General features: G+C 21.3%; 1 protein-coding gene across 6 annotated transcripts in view; it reads left to right on the top strand.

The window, feature by feature from the left end:
* The window catches only part of LOC105366531 (ubiquitin carboxyl-terminal hydrolase 48), a 67,772-nt gene that overhangs the window by 681 nt on the left and 51,100 nt on the right, over positions 1 to 15,991 (top strand). For 5 of the 6 annotated variants that reach the window (XM_011505005.1, XM_011505007.1, XM_011505008.1 and 2 more), the window contains exons 3-11: positions 81 to 284; positions 383 to 709; positions 774 to 1,010; positions 1,110 to 1,363; positions 1,446 to 1,924; positions 2,148 to 2,249; positions 2,317 to 2,735; positions 2,832 to 3,114; positions 3,706 to 3,890. In XM_011505005.1, coding sequence (XP_011503307.1) covers positions 81 to 284; positions 383 to 709; positions 774 to 1,010; positions 1,110 to 1,363; positions 1,446 to 1,924; positions 2,148 to 2,249; positions 2,317 to 2,735; positions 2,832 to 3,114; positions 3,706 to 3,890 — 2,490 coding nt within the window. Of the gene's footprint in view, positions 1 to 80; positions 285 to 382; positions 710 to 773; positions 1,011 to 1,109; positions 1,364 to 1,445; positions 1,925 to 2,147; positions 2,250 to 2,316; positions 2,736 to 2,831; positions 3,115 to 3,705; positions 3,891 to 5,588; positions 5,981 to 15,991 lie in introns of those variants that run through there. The other variant, XM_011505011.1, reaches the window with a different exon arrangement.

Here is a 15,991-nt window from a genome sequence, read left to right as displayed (position 1 = left end):
TAGTCATTCACATTTATAGTAATGTTAATGGATTTTTGTTTTAATATTTTTTGTAAAGTGTAATTACTATTTTATTATAGAAAAAATTGTACAAGTAATCCACGATGTTTGACTGGATTAGGAGAAGAATTTTATATCAAATCACAACCTGTAAAAGTTGTAACATTAGAAAGTTCTCTAAAAGAATTAAGAAATCCATCAGAGTATGTTGGCCTAATGAATCTTGGTGCAACATGTTATGTTAATAGTTTAATACAAGTATGGTTTCACAATGAAGATATGAGGTGAATATTTAAATTTGTATATTATTAAATGCTATAAAACACATGTATACCTTTTTTTTACACAAGTAATATTTCAATGGAATATTAAAATCTTTTAGACAAATAATTTTTAAATGGAATATTGAAGATGATCCGGATGAAAAACAAAAAATGTTACATGCAGAAAAAGTAAATCAACCCTATACTCCAGGAACTGCTGTTGGACAATTACAGTATATTTTTGCCATGATGCAATTTGGAAATCATAAATATCTCGATCCAATTAATTTAGCATCTGCTTTAGGTTTAGATTTAACAACTCAACAAGATGTACAAGAATTTTCCAAACTTCTATTATGTCATATAGAAGGAAAATTTCAACAAAATACTGAATTAACAAGTATGTTACAGAAGTTAACCCAAGGGCAATATAGCTATATTAATTGGTAATTTTCTTTTAAACTAACTTTAAGTAACTTAGTTTTTATTATAATAATAATTTTTATGTAGCTGCAAAACTTGTGGAACAGAACATAAAACATCAACAACATTTTATGAATTAGATCTACAATTGGCATCAACATTAAGTGAAGCTATTGATAAATATTTAATAGTAGAACAGTTGACAGGTACAAATCAATATCATTGTACTATATGTAATGATAAACAGGATGCAACACGATTTATACGATTAGATTCTTTACCAGATACCTTAAATATTCAGTTGTTGCGATTTGTGTTTCAAAGGTAATACATTTATATTGCAATATTATAATAGATTAAATTCTAGATTTAATTATAAAGATAGAAATATGATTATTTTTATAAAATTTTCATTTAATGTAGGATTTCTGGTCGTAAAAAAAAATTATCTACATCAATACAATTTCCAGAGGAATTAGATATGTCAGAATATTTAAGTTGTGTACCACGAACTCATATGTTTACATTAGTGGCAGCATTAAATCATAAAGGAGGATCTGCTCATTCAGGTCATTTTAGTGCTAATATTTGTAATTCTAATAAAGAATGGTTTGAATTTAGTGATGATAAAGTAGAAAAAATGCAAAGTAATCGAATAGAAGATGATACTATTCAAGGTAAAATATTAATTTAATATTCTACTTGAAAATGATATGTGTGTGTGTGTGTGTATATATATATATTAACGTTCCATTTCAGAAAATGGAAAAGGTGGTAAACGAGGCCGCATACCTAAAGGATTCTTTTCATCCAATACAGCTTATATGTTAGTGTACAAAAGATCTAATCGAAATATAGATTATACAAAAAAAGCACTTATAAAAAAATTAAATAATTCTGCTCTTAATGATATTATTGATTTACAAAATCCGTCTGTAACATTAATAAGAGATTCTATGAATATTACTACAAAAGGAAAAAGATTAAAAGACAATTATACTGAAAAAGAACATGTACTTGAAAAAAAATCGAAATTTGAGATAGATAACCAAGCAACTGAGAATAATTGTTCTAATAAAGAGAATTCTAATAATGGATCAATTGAAGTGTATAAATTTGCAAATGCTAATGGTGAAATCATCTTGGATGATAAATATAAAATAGAGCATATGAAATACTCTAATGAAAATCTAAATTTTATGACAATGAGTTGTGGTGCAAGAGATGCTTATGAAGATGTTTGTATATAATATTTAATTTTACGCGTAGCAATTGGCTTATTTGAAAGAAAAATTAGTCTAAATAATTAAGAATTAATTAGGTTGAATTATTTTAATCATTTTATCTTACTGTATATTTTATATAACTTATCTTTAGTTTTATTTATAATGATAAATTTCATTTAACTTATTTAAATTCAACTTTAATCATGGATACTTTAATATAATTATTATTTAACAGATTGAATTTGAAAAATGGGGCTTAAGTTGTAAAATGAAATATTTAGTACGTCGTGATAATGAAGCACATGAATTAAGTTTATTAGCTCAACAACAAGGAAAGGTAATAAGCTTAAAAGTATACTTTATATATAATTTAACGATTTGTTTGACTATCAATCTATTTTTAGCAAAAAGAATTAGAAGAACAAAATGAAAAACGTCAACTCGTTATCGATTTTTATGAAATGATTTCAGTTACAAATATTTATAATGAATATAAATGGGTACCAACTGAATGGCTATTAAATTGGTTGAAAGGAACAAAAAAAATGGATCGTGATTCACTAAAAATAATACAACCAGTTGATTGTTTTAGTTTGATGTGTCCACATAATAAATTAGACCCTTTAAAAGCTAATAAAGCCAAATGTATACCACTATATGCTGCAAATTTAATATATAATAAATATGGTGGTGAAAATGAATTAACACAAGAATCTTTATGTGTGACGTGTGTAAAAAAACAATGTAAAAAATTACGCTTCAAAGAGCATTTAGAAAAAGACTATAAAGAAGTTAATGATATATTAAAAAATATTAAGCCATCGTAAGTTTTAAAATTATTATTTAATATAATTATGACTGTAATTCAGTATTTTAATTAAAAGAATATATCATATATTTTATTTTATTATTTTCATAGATCTAGTATTCAAGGTTGTATTGTTGGAACAGAATCATTACGTTATTGGAAGACATTAGCAATGAAAGATTTTTTACGTGATGTAGATAATATTCAATCAGAAGAAACAGATGAAGAAGAAAACTGGAACTTTAATGAAGATTTGTTATGTGAACATAATTCTCTTCGTGTTTTAGATTCAAAAAGGAAAATTGTTCCTATTGAAGCCTGGTTAATACTCAGAACATATTTTCCAAATTGTAATGAATATCCTTCAAATGCAGTAGTCTGTTCTGTTTGTCAGGTATATGATTGATCTAAGATACTTTTGTATTAACTTATTTTTGTTTCTAATATAATTCCGAATTTTAATTTAAAAATTCAAATTTTTTTAGTTGTGATTGGTTATATTAACGATTAAATTTACAAGTTTAATGATAAACTTAATTATAATTATAATGTAAAATAAAAGTAATTTGGTATTGTATTTTTATTTCTATTTCTTTATAAGCATTATTGAATAAAAATGGTTTATATTGAATTCATTAAATATCTTAACATTATAAATAAATTATTTACAGTCTCAAAAATGCAATAAATGTACATTATTTTTTTAATTAAATTTGCATAAATTGTAATTTTATATTAAAACAATTTTTAATTGTAAAATGAATTATTTCCGAATTGTATAAAAAAATACTGTAAAACAAGTTATTCATTAAATAATAAAATAAGTAATTGAGTATTATACAAAACAATAAGAATGGGATGATGTATCAATTAAAAATATACAAATGTAACAATTATGAATTGAGTATATATCTAATTTTATATTTGATGTGTAAATAAATTTTTTGTTGATAAGGTAATTTCGATAAGATAAATTTTATTATAGGAAAACTTGGAATTGGCAAAAAAGACAAAGGAATTTGATAAAGTAAATGCAAAACTTCAAAAAGATCAACTAAGCGATTTATACTATGAAAAGAGTAGACATAAGATTGTAGAATCATTAACCTCTAATGAACCATGTTATATAATTGAAAAAGGATTTCTTGACACCTGGCGTTTATTCATTAGGTAAGAAAAAGATTTATTATTTTTAATAAATTAAAATTCAGAATATTTCATTTTGTTTAACTATTTAAAAAGATACTATACCAAATATAAGTCAAAGTTTTATTTATCAAATTAATTATAATTTACATTCAAAATATTTTGTATAGATCTTTTGTACACTTTAAAAATATTTTTATTTACTTATTCTTTTATATACTATTATATAGAAAAAGAAAGAATATCAAAAACATCTTTTTTATAATAAAATTTAACTAAGTGTTTAAATATATATTTTAATAATGATATTTTGTGTAATCGTTATGTATATAATTTATCTAGGAGAAAAACTCGAAAATTTATAAATAATATTCAGAGTGGTTTAGTAGAATAATCAATTATCTGTAATTTAATTTATTTAATATTTAAATTAAACCATAATTATTTACAAAAAAAGTAATTATATTTTTATTTAGTATTCATTATAAATTTTATTTTAATTTTATATTTTTATATAATGTATTATTAAGATTAAATATAATCAAATTTTTTCTGCAAAATTTTTGTTACATAAATTACAGAGCGTTAAGTCACTTGCATTATTTATAATTTCAAATAATTTTATCGAATATTTTAGTACTAATTTAGAAATAAAATATATAAATTTTCTGATTTAAAATTTATTATTGAATTGAGAAAAATACAAGGATTTGTAGACAAATAAGCAGTATTATTTTTTAAAAATTTAGAGTAAATTATTAAAAAATTTACCATGTAATTAAATGACATTATTTTATTTTAAAAAATAGTTAATAATTGATTTTTTATTTGATTTTATTAATTTCACTATGTGAGTCATATTTAATGTTTTTATTCTTTTTAATATAGTATAAATTATGTTTTATTAATCAATTTATATTTAAAATTTTCATTTTATTTAAAAAATTTTTAATTTCATATTTATATTGATAATATATCATTTTTTTCTCAATTTTTAATTTCAGTGTCACTAAATTTCATTGATAATTAAATAATACTATATAATGATGTACCACTAAACCTTATAGTTTTGCATACAAATACCTTTTATAGTTATCAACATATTTTTTGTTGAATTTAGCTCTGATATAAGTAGAATTATCTATCTTTAATTGATCAAGATAAAAGATATTTATTTCTGTTGAAATTTTTTTTTAAATTATTACCCATATATGACGAAAAAATATTCAAATCTATATATTTTCTATAGTATTTCTCAATCATCAACTAAAGCTATTTATTAAGGTTTAGTTATTGTTTATTGAATAAAATATTGTAATAAGTTTAAAAAGAAAAATACATTAAACGAAAAAATTATATTACATTTTTTAAATATTTTTAATTATTATAACATAATATATCTAGAATATGCAAAGTTATTTTATTAAATTTCTAATTTTTATGTAATAATTGCTTATATATATATTTTTTTATTTTGTTTATTAAGCGTTTTTTGTTTTTAAACTAAGGCTTCATTTGAAATTGAGAGGTATATATATATATATATATATATTTCAATGCATATATATATGCACGCGTATATATATATATTTTTCAATAATTAATATTTTAGTTTTTTTTTGTAGTGATAATATAAATTGTATGTTTATTCAAATTAATATAAAACTAATTCTTAATGTCAGAAGTTGAAATAATTGTTAAATTTTTTGATGGTATAATTAGGATACTTTGTGTGTCAGTGTGCGAATGGTAACTGATAAAGTACCTGTTTTCCAACATTGAATTCATAAACAAAAATCCTAAAGGAAAAGAAGACTTGTGGCGTATCACGTCAACGAGCTTTGCAGTAATTACTAGAAAAAAGAGAGCATTACGATTAGTCTCCGGTATAAGGGCTTAGGAAATGGAGGGTTAAGTGTAACAGTCGACTTGTGAGGGCTAGAGAAAACTAATTGAAACTGCCTAACGACCTAAGAGCAAATGATACATCGACTTCTAGAAAAGACCCTGCCTTAATAACATTCGCATTCTATAATAGCGTGCGCGTGTGTGCGCGCATGTGTATTGCTTGAAATTCAATGCCACTTTATTTACAAAAACTCGTGTATACACACAACTCTTTTCTCCTTATATCTCATTTTTATTTTTTACTTTTTTTGTATACATGTTTCTAATTTTTTTCAAAAATTATTAATATTGCTTATTCTTTAATATGTTCGAAGTATTTTACTGCGGTCAATAAAGTATGTATTGTAAATATGAATAATAAATTAATTTTTCAAACTTTTCCTTTCGTTTTATAAAATTAAATTTATATTTCCCTATTTTAGTAAATTATAGAAAATATAAGGCATTGAGTAAATTATTTATTTTCATTTTATAGACATTCTAAATAAAATATCAATAAATTGTATTCCTAAAGTACTGAAAGATACGAATTTATATATGATTTATTTCTTATATTAAAATAATTCTATAGTTTGTTTAATAGTTTGAATTACATTATTGTTTTTAATATATGATATTTCTCTTTAAAGACTAGCGTTTTTTTAAATAAGCGACAGATATTAAATTATATGTAAAAAATTAATAAAGTATTTGAGTAAGTAGCTTCAAATTTATTTTTTATGTAAGTCAGAATATAAATGTTGTGTAAATTTAAATAGAATTAAACACGAGTTTACGTGTAATACTTTATGTGTTTATAAATCAATTTAAATATTGAATTATGGAACTATTTTATAATGATTTACGTATTGAACTCGAAATATTGTTTTGGGAAAACTTTTAATAAAATAAATAAATAAATGATAAATGACAAATAAACTTAAAATATGTTATTTTTCATCTTAATGAAATAAATGATAGTTTTTATTACAATGCTTTTTATTATATAGTTCAAAGAATATTTTAAAACTTTTATGTCTTAAAGAACATATTTTTTATACGTAAAGTTTTTCCATGCTTTAGTATTTTCTGTTTATTAAGAAATTTCAAATTCAATATATGTTAATCTAAGAAAACATTTTCTGTACAAATATGCAGTAAAATCGGGATCAAGTCTTTAGAAGGATTAAGAATTTGTCATGTTACACATGATTTCATGAGTGCGCTGGCTTTACCCCTCTCAAACGAGATTAGATTGGCTCATATATAACTTTCTGCATTCTAGTTTCATTTCTTTTGTGCTTTTTCAGTAAGTAATAAGGTTAACTAAGAATGTTAATTGTACGATCGAACTGTCGTACCCTTTTCATATTTATGAAATCTTAATAAGGTATTACACTCTCTCTCTCTCTCTTTCTCTTTATCTCTCTCGCTCTCTTTCTCTATCTCCCCCTCTCGTCCCTCCCTCGGCCATGCATATACACGTAATTTCCATATTTAACTTAATACTTAGTACAAATATAATAGAATATATGGAACTATTTTGATAATTCAAAAATTTTATTATAAAAAGTTACATTTTTAAATTCTTAGTTTTTCTATTAATAATATTGATATACTTATGTTAAAATATTCAATTATAAATAATACAAAAACTATACAATGCTATGGAAGAAAAGAACTAAATATTACAATATTAATAACCATTAGCAAAAATTTTATAATAAATTTCATAAAATACTTTATATATACATAGAGATGATATTTTTAATGAACAGAAAAATACGGATTTAGAATTTTTTTGAAAAGTTATTAACTTATCAAAGCCATTTCGTAATTAGATTGTGTACATTTTAGATATTAATTATTCACATATACCAGTAGTACTGATTGAATACTTTATTAAATATTGAATATAGCATAAGAAATTTAAATATGAGACAAAAATTTCCAATGATTTAAATGTAAGTAAAAAGGAATAAAATAAGAAAGTAGAAATAAAGTTTTAAAAAATTCAAAACTAATTATATACTCATTGATACAAAGTATTTGCTTTCATTATCCTTTCATATTTTATTACTTAAAGTATTCAAAAAATGAATTTATCTTTTAATTCTTAAAATTATTAATTTTTTTATTATTAATGAATTGAAATCAAAATTAAAAAAAATTAATTAATACAATATTTTTTATCAAATAAAAATAAAATTGAATCAATTGATATGAAGCATGTTTAAATTTATTTAGTTTGCATAAGTTTATATAAATATATTACTTAATAAAAATTGAATGTTCTTAAAATTTCCAAAACAGACTTTAATATTAAATATTTAAATTGGCTAATTTAAGTAATTATTTTAATTGTAAATATATTTTTATACGTTCATATTTTATACATTTCAGGAATTAAAAAAATTTTATTTTTAAAATTAACTAATATTTTTATCAATATGAATATTTACAATTTTGATGTTTTAGATTTTATAGACCCATTTTTATACTAAATATTTAAAAATCAAAATTTAATTAATTCGTAAAAATTTTGAAAAATAATATTTTATATTTGAATCTTGAAAAATAATATTTATGAATAAGCTGATTTACGACTAAATATAAAATATAATATTTTTTTATTAAAATTTTCTTTAATTCGACCTTTAATCAAGATCTCCAATAAATGATTAAATGTACAATTAATACCTTTTGTATATAAAGTTATTAATTTATTTATAATAATTAATGATTTGAATAATTAAAATTTTTGTTTAAATAAAAGAACAGTTTACAAAATATCTGTGTACTTCAAAAACAATTGTTTATAATAATGTTTTTATACAGAAATAAATCAAATAAAATATATGAAAATCAAATTATTCCAATTTCAAATTCAGCCTGGAACAATAATTGTTAGTAGTATTTTGTAAATATAAGTAAATTGACTAACGTTTATTTTTTGTTATATATCTTCTTTGCATTATTTAATTATTACACAAATTGACTTATTATATAGTTTCAGCTACATATTTTTTAAAGCAGCTTTAATTCATTCGACTGTGGTTGATGAATATTTCGCTACATACTTACTATTGGTTTTAACAGACATTCTCTATAATTGTGTTAGCTAATTTATAAATTTGAATATTGTATGTATAATACTCAATTTTTAATGCTTAATTAATTGTTTTGCGCTTAAATTTATTTTCATCCACATTTTCTTTTTTAATTAATACTTTTAAATTAAATGTCATCAATAATTTTTAAAGTAAGAAAATATTTTCTTTCATTTAATAAATGGATCAAATTATTATTATATGACAGTGTGAAATTGTATTTTCTCTTTAATTATTAAACTGTATTGAATTAATATAAAATTATATAAATACATAAAAAGTATTTATGAATTTAATACGATTATTGAATGAATTGAATAGTATTATGAATTGAAAATATTAAATCATTAGGAGTAATTTATTATAAAGTAGAAAATATCTAAAAAAAAGATAAAAAAAATTGTAATTGTTTAAAATAACATTTTATATAATAATATTCTTGTTTTACAATTACAATTTCAGTTTTTGATTTAATTGTTAGTGTAAATATATACTTAAGGAGTACGATGAATAAAACACATGCTCTTCATAATTCAAATACTATGAAAAGAATTGTATGCTAAAACAAATTATCGCGAGGATCTCAATTTTACTATAGAAGCAGTTTTAAAATCTTCTAGTCAATCTGTCAACGTCACTTGAATGGATTTCCGACAGGATTAGGTATTAGCATAAACGATTACTCAACATCGTCTATTGCAGCCGTTACTTTCTTTGTATTGGGTGATCAACTTCATTAGTTAATAACAACAATATTAACAATTTTAATGTAGAATTTTTAAGAAATTATAAATATATTAATTATAATTATGATTAATATAATTATAAATATAATTATTAAATAAATTTTGAAATTTTTAATTCTAATACATAATTTTTAATTATATTGAATGTTAACTTTAAATGTAATGTGTATTTTTCTTAATGTTAACTAAAAACTATTATATTTTTAAAGGTAAATATTTAATAAATTTATTTATTTTTTTGGTTAAATAAGATATATTATATTATTAAATATAATAAAATATATTATTTATAGAATTCATTAATTGAATGATTGTATATTATAAAAGTTCTTTATAATCTCATTTAAAAAACATTAATACGTAATTAGAGAATAAAATCTTATTAATTATTCACTGTTTGTACAAATTTGTTTCTAATTTTTATCATTTAAATTATATTATAAAATAAATTTCATTTTATTTAGAAAACAAGACAGTTTATTATAATGTTGATTATTATATTTAATATATTAAAGCAATATTATATTCTTTTTCTTTATAAAGCTACAAAATGTCATTATCCTATGTTTATTATTTAAAATTTTATTTTAAGTAATTTTATACTTGTTTCTTAGTGAAAATTGAATAAAATTTGTTTCATTTTTAATACTTTTAAAATAGATATGTAAATTTTTTGTAAAAAATAATTATGTATTCTAAAAGTAATTACTGTATAATTGAGTAGTATGAAAATTGAATAGTACTAGTATGAAATGCTTTTATTTTTATTTTGGAAATTGACTGACTCAGTATATTTAAGTTTAAATTTAGTTTAAACTGACCGTTTAATAAAGATTTCTTGAGTTTATAGTCACTTTTAACTGATATATGATAGTATATGATAGGATAGTATTATTGATTTTTTTAAATTATCTATTGTCGGATAATTGTCTTACAAATTAAATATTTTTTAATTTAACATTTATTAAATAACTTTTGTTCAAATTAAGAATTTTGATTATTTAAGTATATTTTTAAAAAAATATTTAAAAATTGAATACGCTTTTTTCAATATTCGTGGCTTATAAAATATTGGTATTAAATTTAGAACTTGTTGCTAATAATAATACGTTTGTTTTTTAATTTATTTATAACTGCTATTTATAGTTTCGATTTTCATTTGATAATTTTTAATTAATTAGTTTTTAATTTAAATTCAGATTAACTATTATAATATTGTAGTATTCCATTTTTCAATATTTTGTTTAATAATGAAATTATAATAATTGTATCAATCTGAAAACTTGCAATATAATTAAATAATTTCATAATGTATTTTAAATCCACTTTTATTTTTGTTAAATTATTGACATAACAGTTAAGCTAATAATAGTATTGATTTTTTAAACATTATTTTATGTTAAATTCATTTAAATATATAGATTAGTTATGAAAAGGAATTTTATTATAGAGAATATTTATTTATTTATAATTAAAAATTTATTTAATTAAACCGAAATAATGTAGTACTAACTATTTTCATTATTATTTTATAAAAATGTATTGAAGTTTTAATTATAATCTTTGATATTTAATGATTATAATATACAACATAATTTAATTAAATTTATATTATTTAATTGTGCTAATGTTAAATTTCATTAGAAATCATAATTTTAAAGATTTTTTAAAAACAATCTATTGTGGTGCAATGATTTAAAAAATTGAAAGATATTGAATTTATTGATTTATAAATTGTTATAGTAATACAGGGTAAAATTAAAAAAATATTTTGATTGTACCCATTATGATGATGATTGTGAATTTAATTTTGTATGTTGGTAATTTAAGTCTGCAAAACCTGTTTCTTATTCTAAACTTTTAGGAGAGTGAGTATACTGCCATTATGGAATAAATAATTATTAATGAATGGCTTATATTAAAGTGACTTTGATCGCGTGGACACTGTATTGTAATCCGCATACAATGGTCGGCACTATAGACATCGCTGGCTAGAGTGTAAAAGCATAGTAATTAATAATTTAATATTGATTATGATGTCAAATAAGTTTATAGTCTTTTTAGATATTCCGCCTCCTCACCTTCAGCTATTCTGCATAATTTTCATTTGATAGAAAAATATACATACGTACACACAGAGGCAGAGCTCAAATATATATTTTAGGTTTGGTAGTATGTGTGTTACGAGTTATTTATTTCTTATAATTCTAAATTTTTTAATTTTCTGTAAGATTTTTATGCAAAAAATAAACTTAATAAAAGACACATCGGATTAAATATACTAAAATTGAATTTACAATTAAATACTAAGTAATACCGATAGTAAAACATGATTTATTACTTTAGTTATGTTTTAATAGGTAACTATTATTAATTCTTGTATAATATGAGTTCTCGTATAATATAAGTATACTTTAATTTATCATTTTATCTTTTCATTATATAATATATTTAATGTTTTAAAATTTCAATACTTTAAACTAATCTTTCTAATTGCAAACTTTCAGATGAAAATTTTAATTATTAAAGAATAAGCACATTTTATTAAAAATGATTGTTTTCATTTAATTTTAATAGAAAATTAAATAAAGATTCATTATTTTCTTAAATACATTTGTTGAATAAAATTCGTGTATATCAAATAAAGAGTTACTCATAGATTTCGGTAGAAATATGTTTCAATCCTTTGACTAATGGTTTCTTAAAAATAAATTCTGACTATTTTGTGTTTATTTGACAAAGTGAAGGAGATGCAGTAGTAAAAGGAAAGAGGCACGAATATTTTTGAAGGGTGAAAATCGTACATAAGAGGGGCCTCGTAGGTTAGTGTCGGTGACTTGGAAGGGAAACAATAAATCATTTCACGGAAACTTGTGAACGCGTTTGGAAAGCACATAACGACGATACTGACTACGACGTTGACAACGTCGTGCATCTACTCGCAAAATTCAACTACCCTTAAATAAGTTGATTCATTGCTGTGACCACGCAATTTTGAGTGATCGTCGATCTAAGGAATAGAAAAATTTTCTTTTTGTTTTTTTAGTTTTTGGCAACTTGTATTGATATTTAGCTATTCTTTTAAACATTACTAGATTTATTCCTAAATTACAAGTAAACATTAACAATACATCGTTTCCAACTTTTTTCTCAAGCTTATCATTTTTATTTATCATGCGTATATTCGCCCTCTTTTTAAAATGATATATTGATTGGAAACTTCATTTTTTATCTTTTCACAAGCTTTTCTGTTATATTCTGTGTATATTCTTTTCTTTTCAAACATATATAGTCTTCTTTTATAAGCTTGTCTAACCTTGCGTGGTAATGCTATTTATTTTTTTAATATTGGATCAAATATCATATAAATGATCAAATTAATAATATGAAAGTTAAAATTGTTATTAATTTAAATATTGTGTTATTAAATTTAAATTTTTAATTATATATTAAAATGTGTAACAACTGAGTATTTAACAATATTTTGTCTATTGGCTTTAGTAATATTTAACAACTATAAATAACTATAAAAATTATTGTTTTACATATTTAATTTGACGAAACTGATACAATATATTAAACAGAATATTTTGCGTATAAAAAAATTTATTTATTTAAATCTGTTGGGAATTGTGAGTTTATATTATATTACAGTAATCAATACCTAGTAAGTAATAGTACCTACAGTAACTAACTTAAGGTAAGAAAAATATATTCATAACATTCTCAGCGCGCGTTAACTAAATTTTTTTTTCTATATATTGTCAGGTGTGATGACGCATCAATCATATAATTTGAACTTAAACATAACATTTGTAAACGTTTATTATTTATAAATGTATCAATGTACAGAGTATTAATAAAAAACACTTAAAAGGATAACAAACAATAAAATAGATTCAATTTATGTATATATGTACTTTCTTTGCTTTCTTTTATGTGCATATAAATATAATAAAAAAGATATGTATTTAACGAATTATGGCATTAAGTTTATATTTTTAAATATATTCCAATTTATTTTGTACGCTTTTATATAAATCGAAATCTATTTCATATTCATAATTTTTAGCTCTATATATTTATTTATTGATAATAATATATATACATATATGCATACACAATTCTTAAAATATTTTTTAATTAACATAAAATAATTTTTATTAGAAAAAAAGATTAGATTTCATACTGCGCAGATTATTACAATTAATAATCATGGGTCACATGGGTTCATTGTACTATAACTGCAATAACACTACTCGTTTCTCAATGTTCCCTTTTCATTTTTGCTTAAAATCAGTAGATACATACTAAAATACTCATTAATAATTTTATTTTTATATCCTTTAATAATTCTATTCTTTAATTAAATATCACATGTATCAAATAGTTATTATAATCGTATATATTGTAGATATTCATTATTTTATGTTGTTTTAAAAGATAAATAAATAATTAATTAAAATAATTTAGTTTTTTCATTTTCACTTATATAAATAAATAGAAATTTTGACGCTATATAATTTTTTTAGAAATAACAATAATTAAACAAGGCCAATCTTTTCAGAAAGCTGGTGTATAATACATTATAATATTTAATTTTAAAAACGGTCAGAAATCGTGAATGTGTTTGTTAGTTTTTTTAGTTTTTGTATATATTAATTAGTATTTATAGTCATACTATTTACTATATACAAATATATTATTTGAGCCTACGTATGTACTATTTATTTGTTTGTTAACAATTCACTCAAAGTACCTAACACGAATAAATACAAAAAAAGAAAAGAGAGCAGTTTTAAAAAGAATGAATGAAAGAAAGAATTAGAACAAGAAATATATATTTTAGTCATAATTTAGTCAACATTTTATTTTTAGTTTTTTTATATTTTTATTTTTTTTATTTAAATAATACTAAATTAACAATTTTGCCAACAAAAAATAAAACTTGTCAGGTATTCTGTGAATCGATTATCGGACCAAACTCGATAAGAAAAACATACGAAGTGTAAAAACGATAACTTAAGCTAGCTTTTGAAATAATAGTTAACGAACGAATCGTCTTACAAATAAATATACACATGTACTCAAGGAATTCTTTCGAAAGAATCATGTATACCTTTTCCTCTTTGCTCCTTTTTTCTACGCAGTCTTCGGGCGACCAGTGTCTCCGGGGGGTGATCATATATCATCCACCCTTTGAGGGTAGATCAGTGAAGCAGCCAGTGAATAGAAACGAACGCAGAAAACGAGACGAAAAGAGAAGTAAAGAAGGAAGAGTATGACAAAAAAATCTCTAGGCAAAAACTATTAAAGCTCTACAAAAAGACCTTAAGCTTGATGCAATTTGATTTTCTTTTTAATTTTTCTATAATACTTTTTTATTTCACTTGTGACTTTCTTCATTAACTATTTTAATTATCTTTTTTAATTTACATAAAAAAATATTCAAGATAAAGCTTGAAACACAAAGATAAAGTTATATAAAATCGTATGTAAAAATATTTAATTAATTTTCTTTTCATCCTCTACAACTCGCTTTCCTTCTTTCTCTTTCTATCTGTCTATTAATTAATGTTTTTGTATTATGATAAATAATATAATGTACATATTATAGTAATGAATTACACATACTTATCGTTTTTTATTTGATTGCACTTATTAATATTATAAATTCTTAATGTTATAAATGTCACTGAATATTTAAAAGAGTCTTCTTATTTTAATTCGTGTAATTTCAATAAATATAACTTGAAGTAAGTTTATTAAAGATTATAATGTATTAACACTATTACAAATTGAACAGTATTTTAATTGGTTTTTAATTTTAATTGGAACTGCTAATATTAAAGCAAAGATTGCTTTTTTAGATAATGCAGGAAAGATAAAAGATATAAAATTCCGTTTTTAAAATTTAGCTACATATGAAAAGTTTGTAGATAAAATAAAATTATGAAATGAAATTCTTGTAGAAAGACAAAATTTTAGAATTGAATGAAGAGTGTAAATAATGTATTAGTATTTTTGTACGTTAACATACTAATATTTTATTTTTATCGAATGAAAATATTATATATCTATTTAATAGAAATTCATTTTAATTATACATATTTTTCTCGTAGTTGTAGTTCTATATAAACATTTACTTAGTATAGTACTTAGTATGTTCTAAATTGACGAGGTTTAAGAAAAAAATAGAAGATTAAATCGATAAATAATAATTTTAGATAATTGAAAATTAGTGAGATTTATATTAAATAATGTACTTTCTTTGTATGCATGAATATGATTAGTTTTATAAAAAATCACATATTACAATTGGTGACACATCGATTGTTTAGAAGAAATGTTTCTATGAAATATAGATGTATATTTAATTACC

This window comes from Ceratosolen solmsi, unplaced genomic scaffold (genome assembly GCF_000503995.2).
Source record: "Ceratosolen solmsi marchali unplaced genomic scaffold, CerSol_1.0 scaffold49, whole genome shotgun sequence".
In the NCBI taxonomy this organism is placed as follows: Eukaryota; Metazoa; Arthropoda; class Insecta; order Hymenoptera; family Agaonidae; genus Ceratosolen; species Ceratosolen solmsi.
The sequence above is the reverse complement of the archived record's forward strand: the minus strand, read 5'-3'. Positions and strand labels throughout refer to the sequence as shown.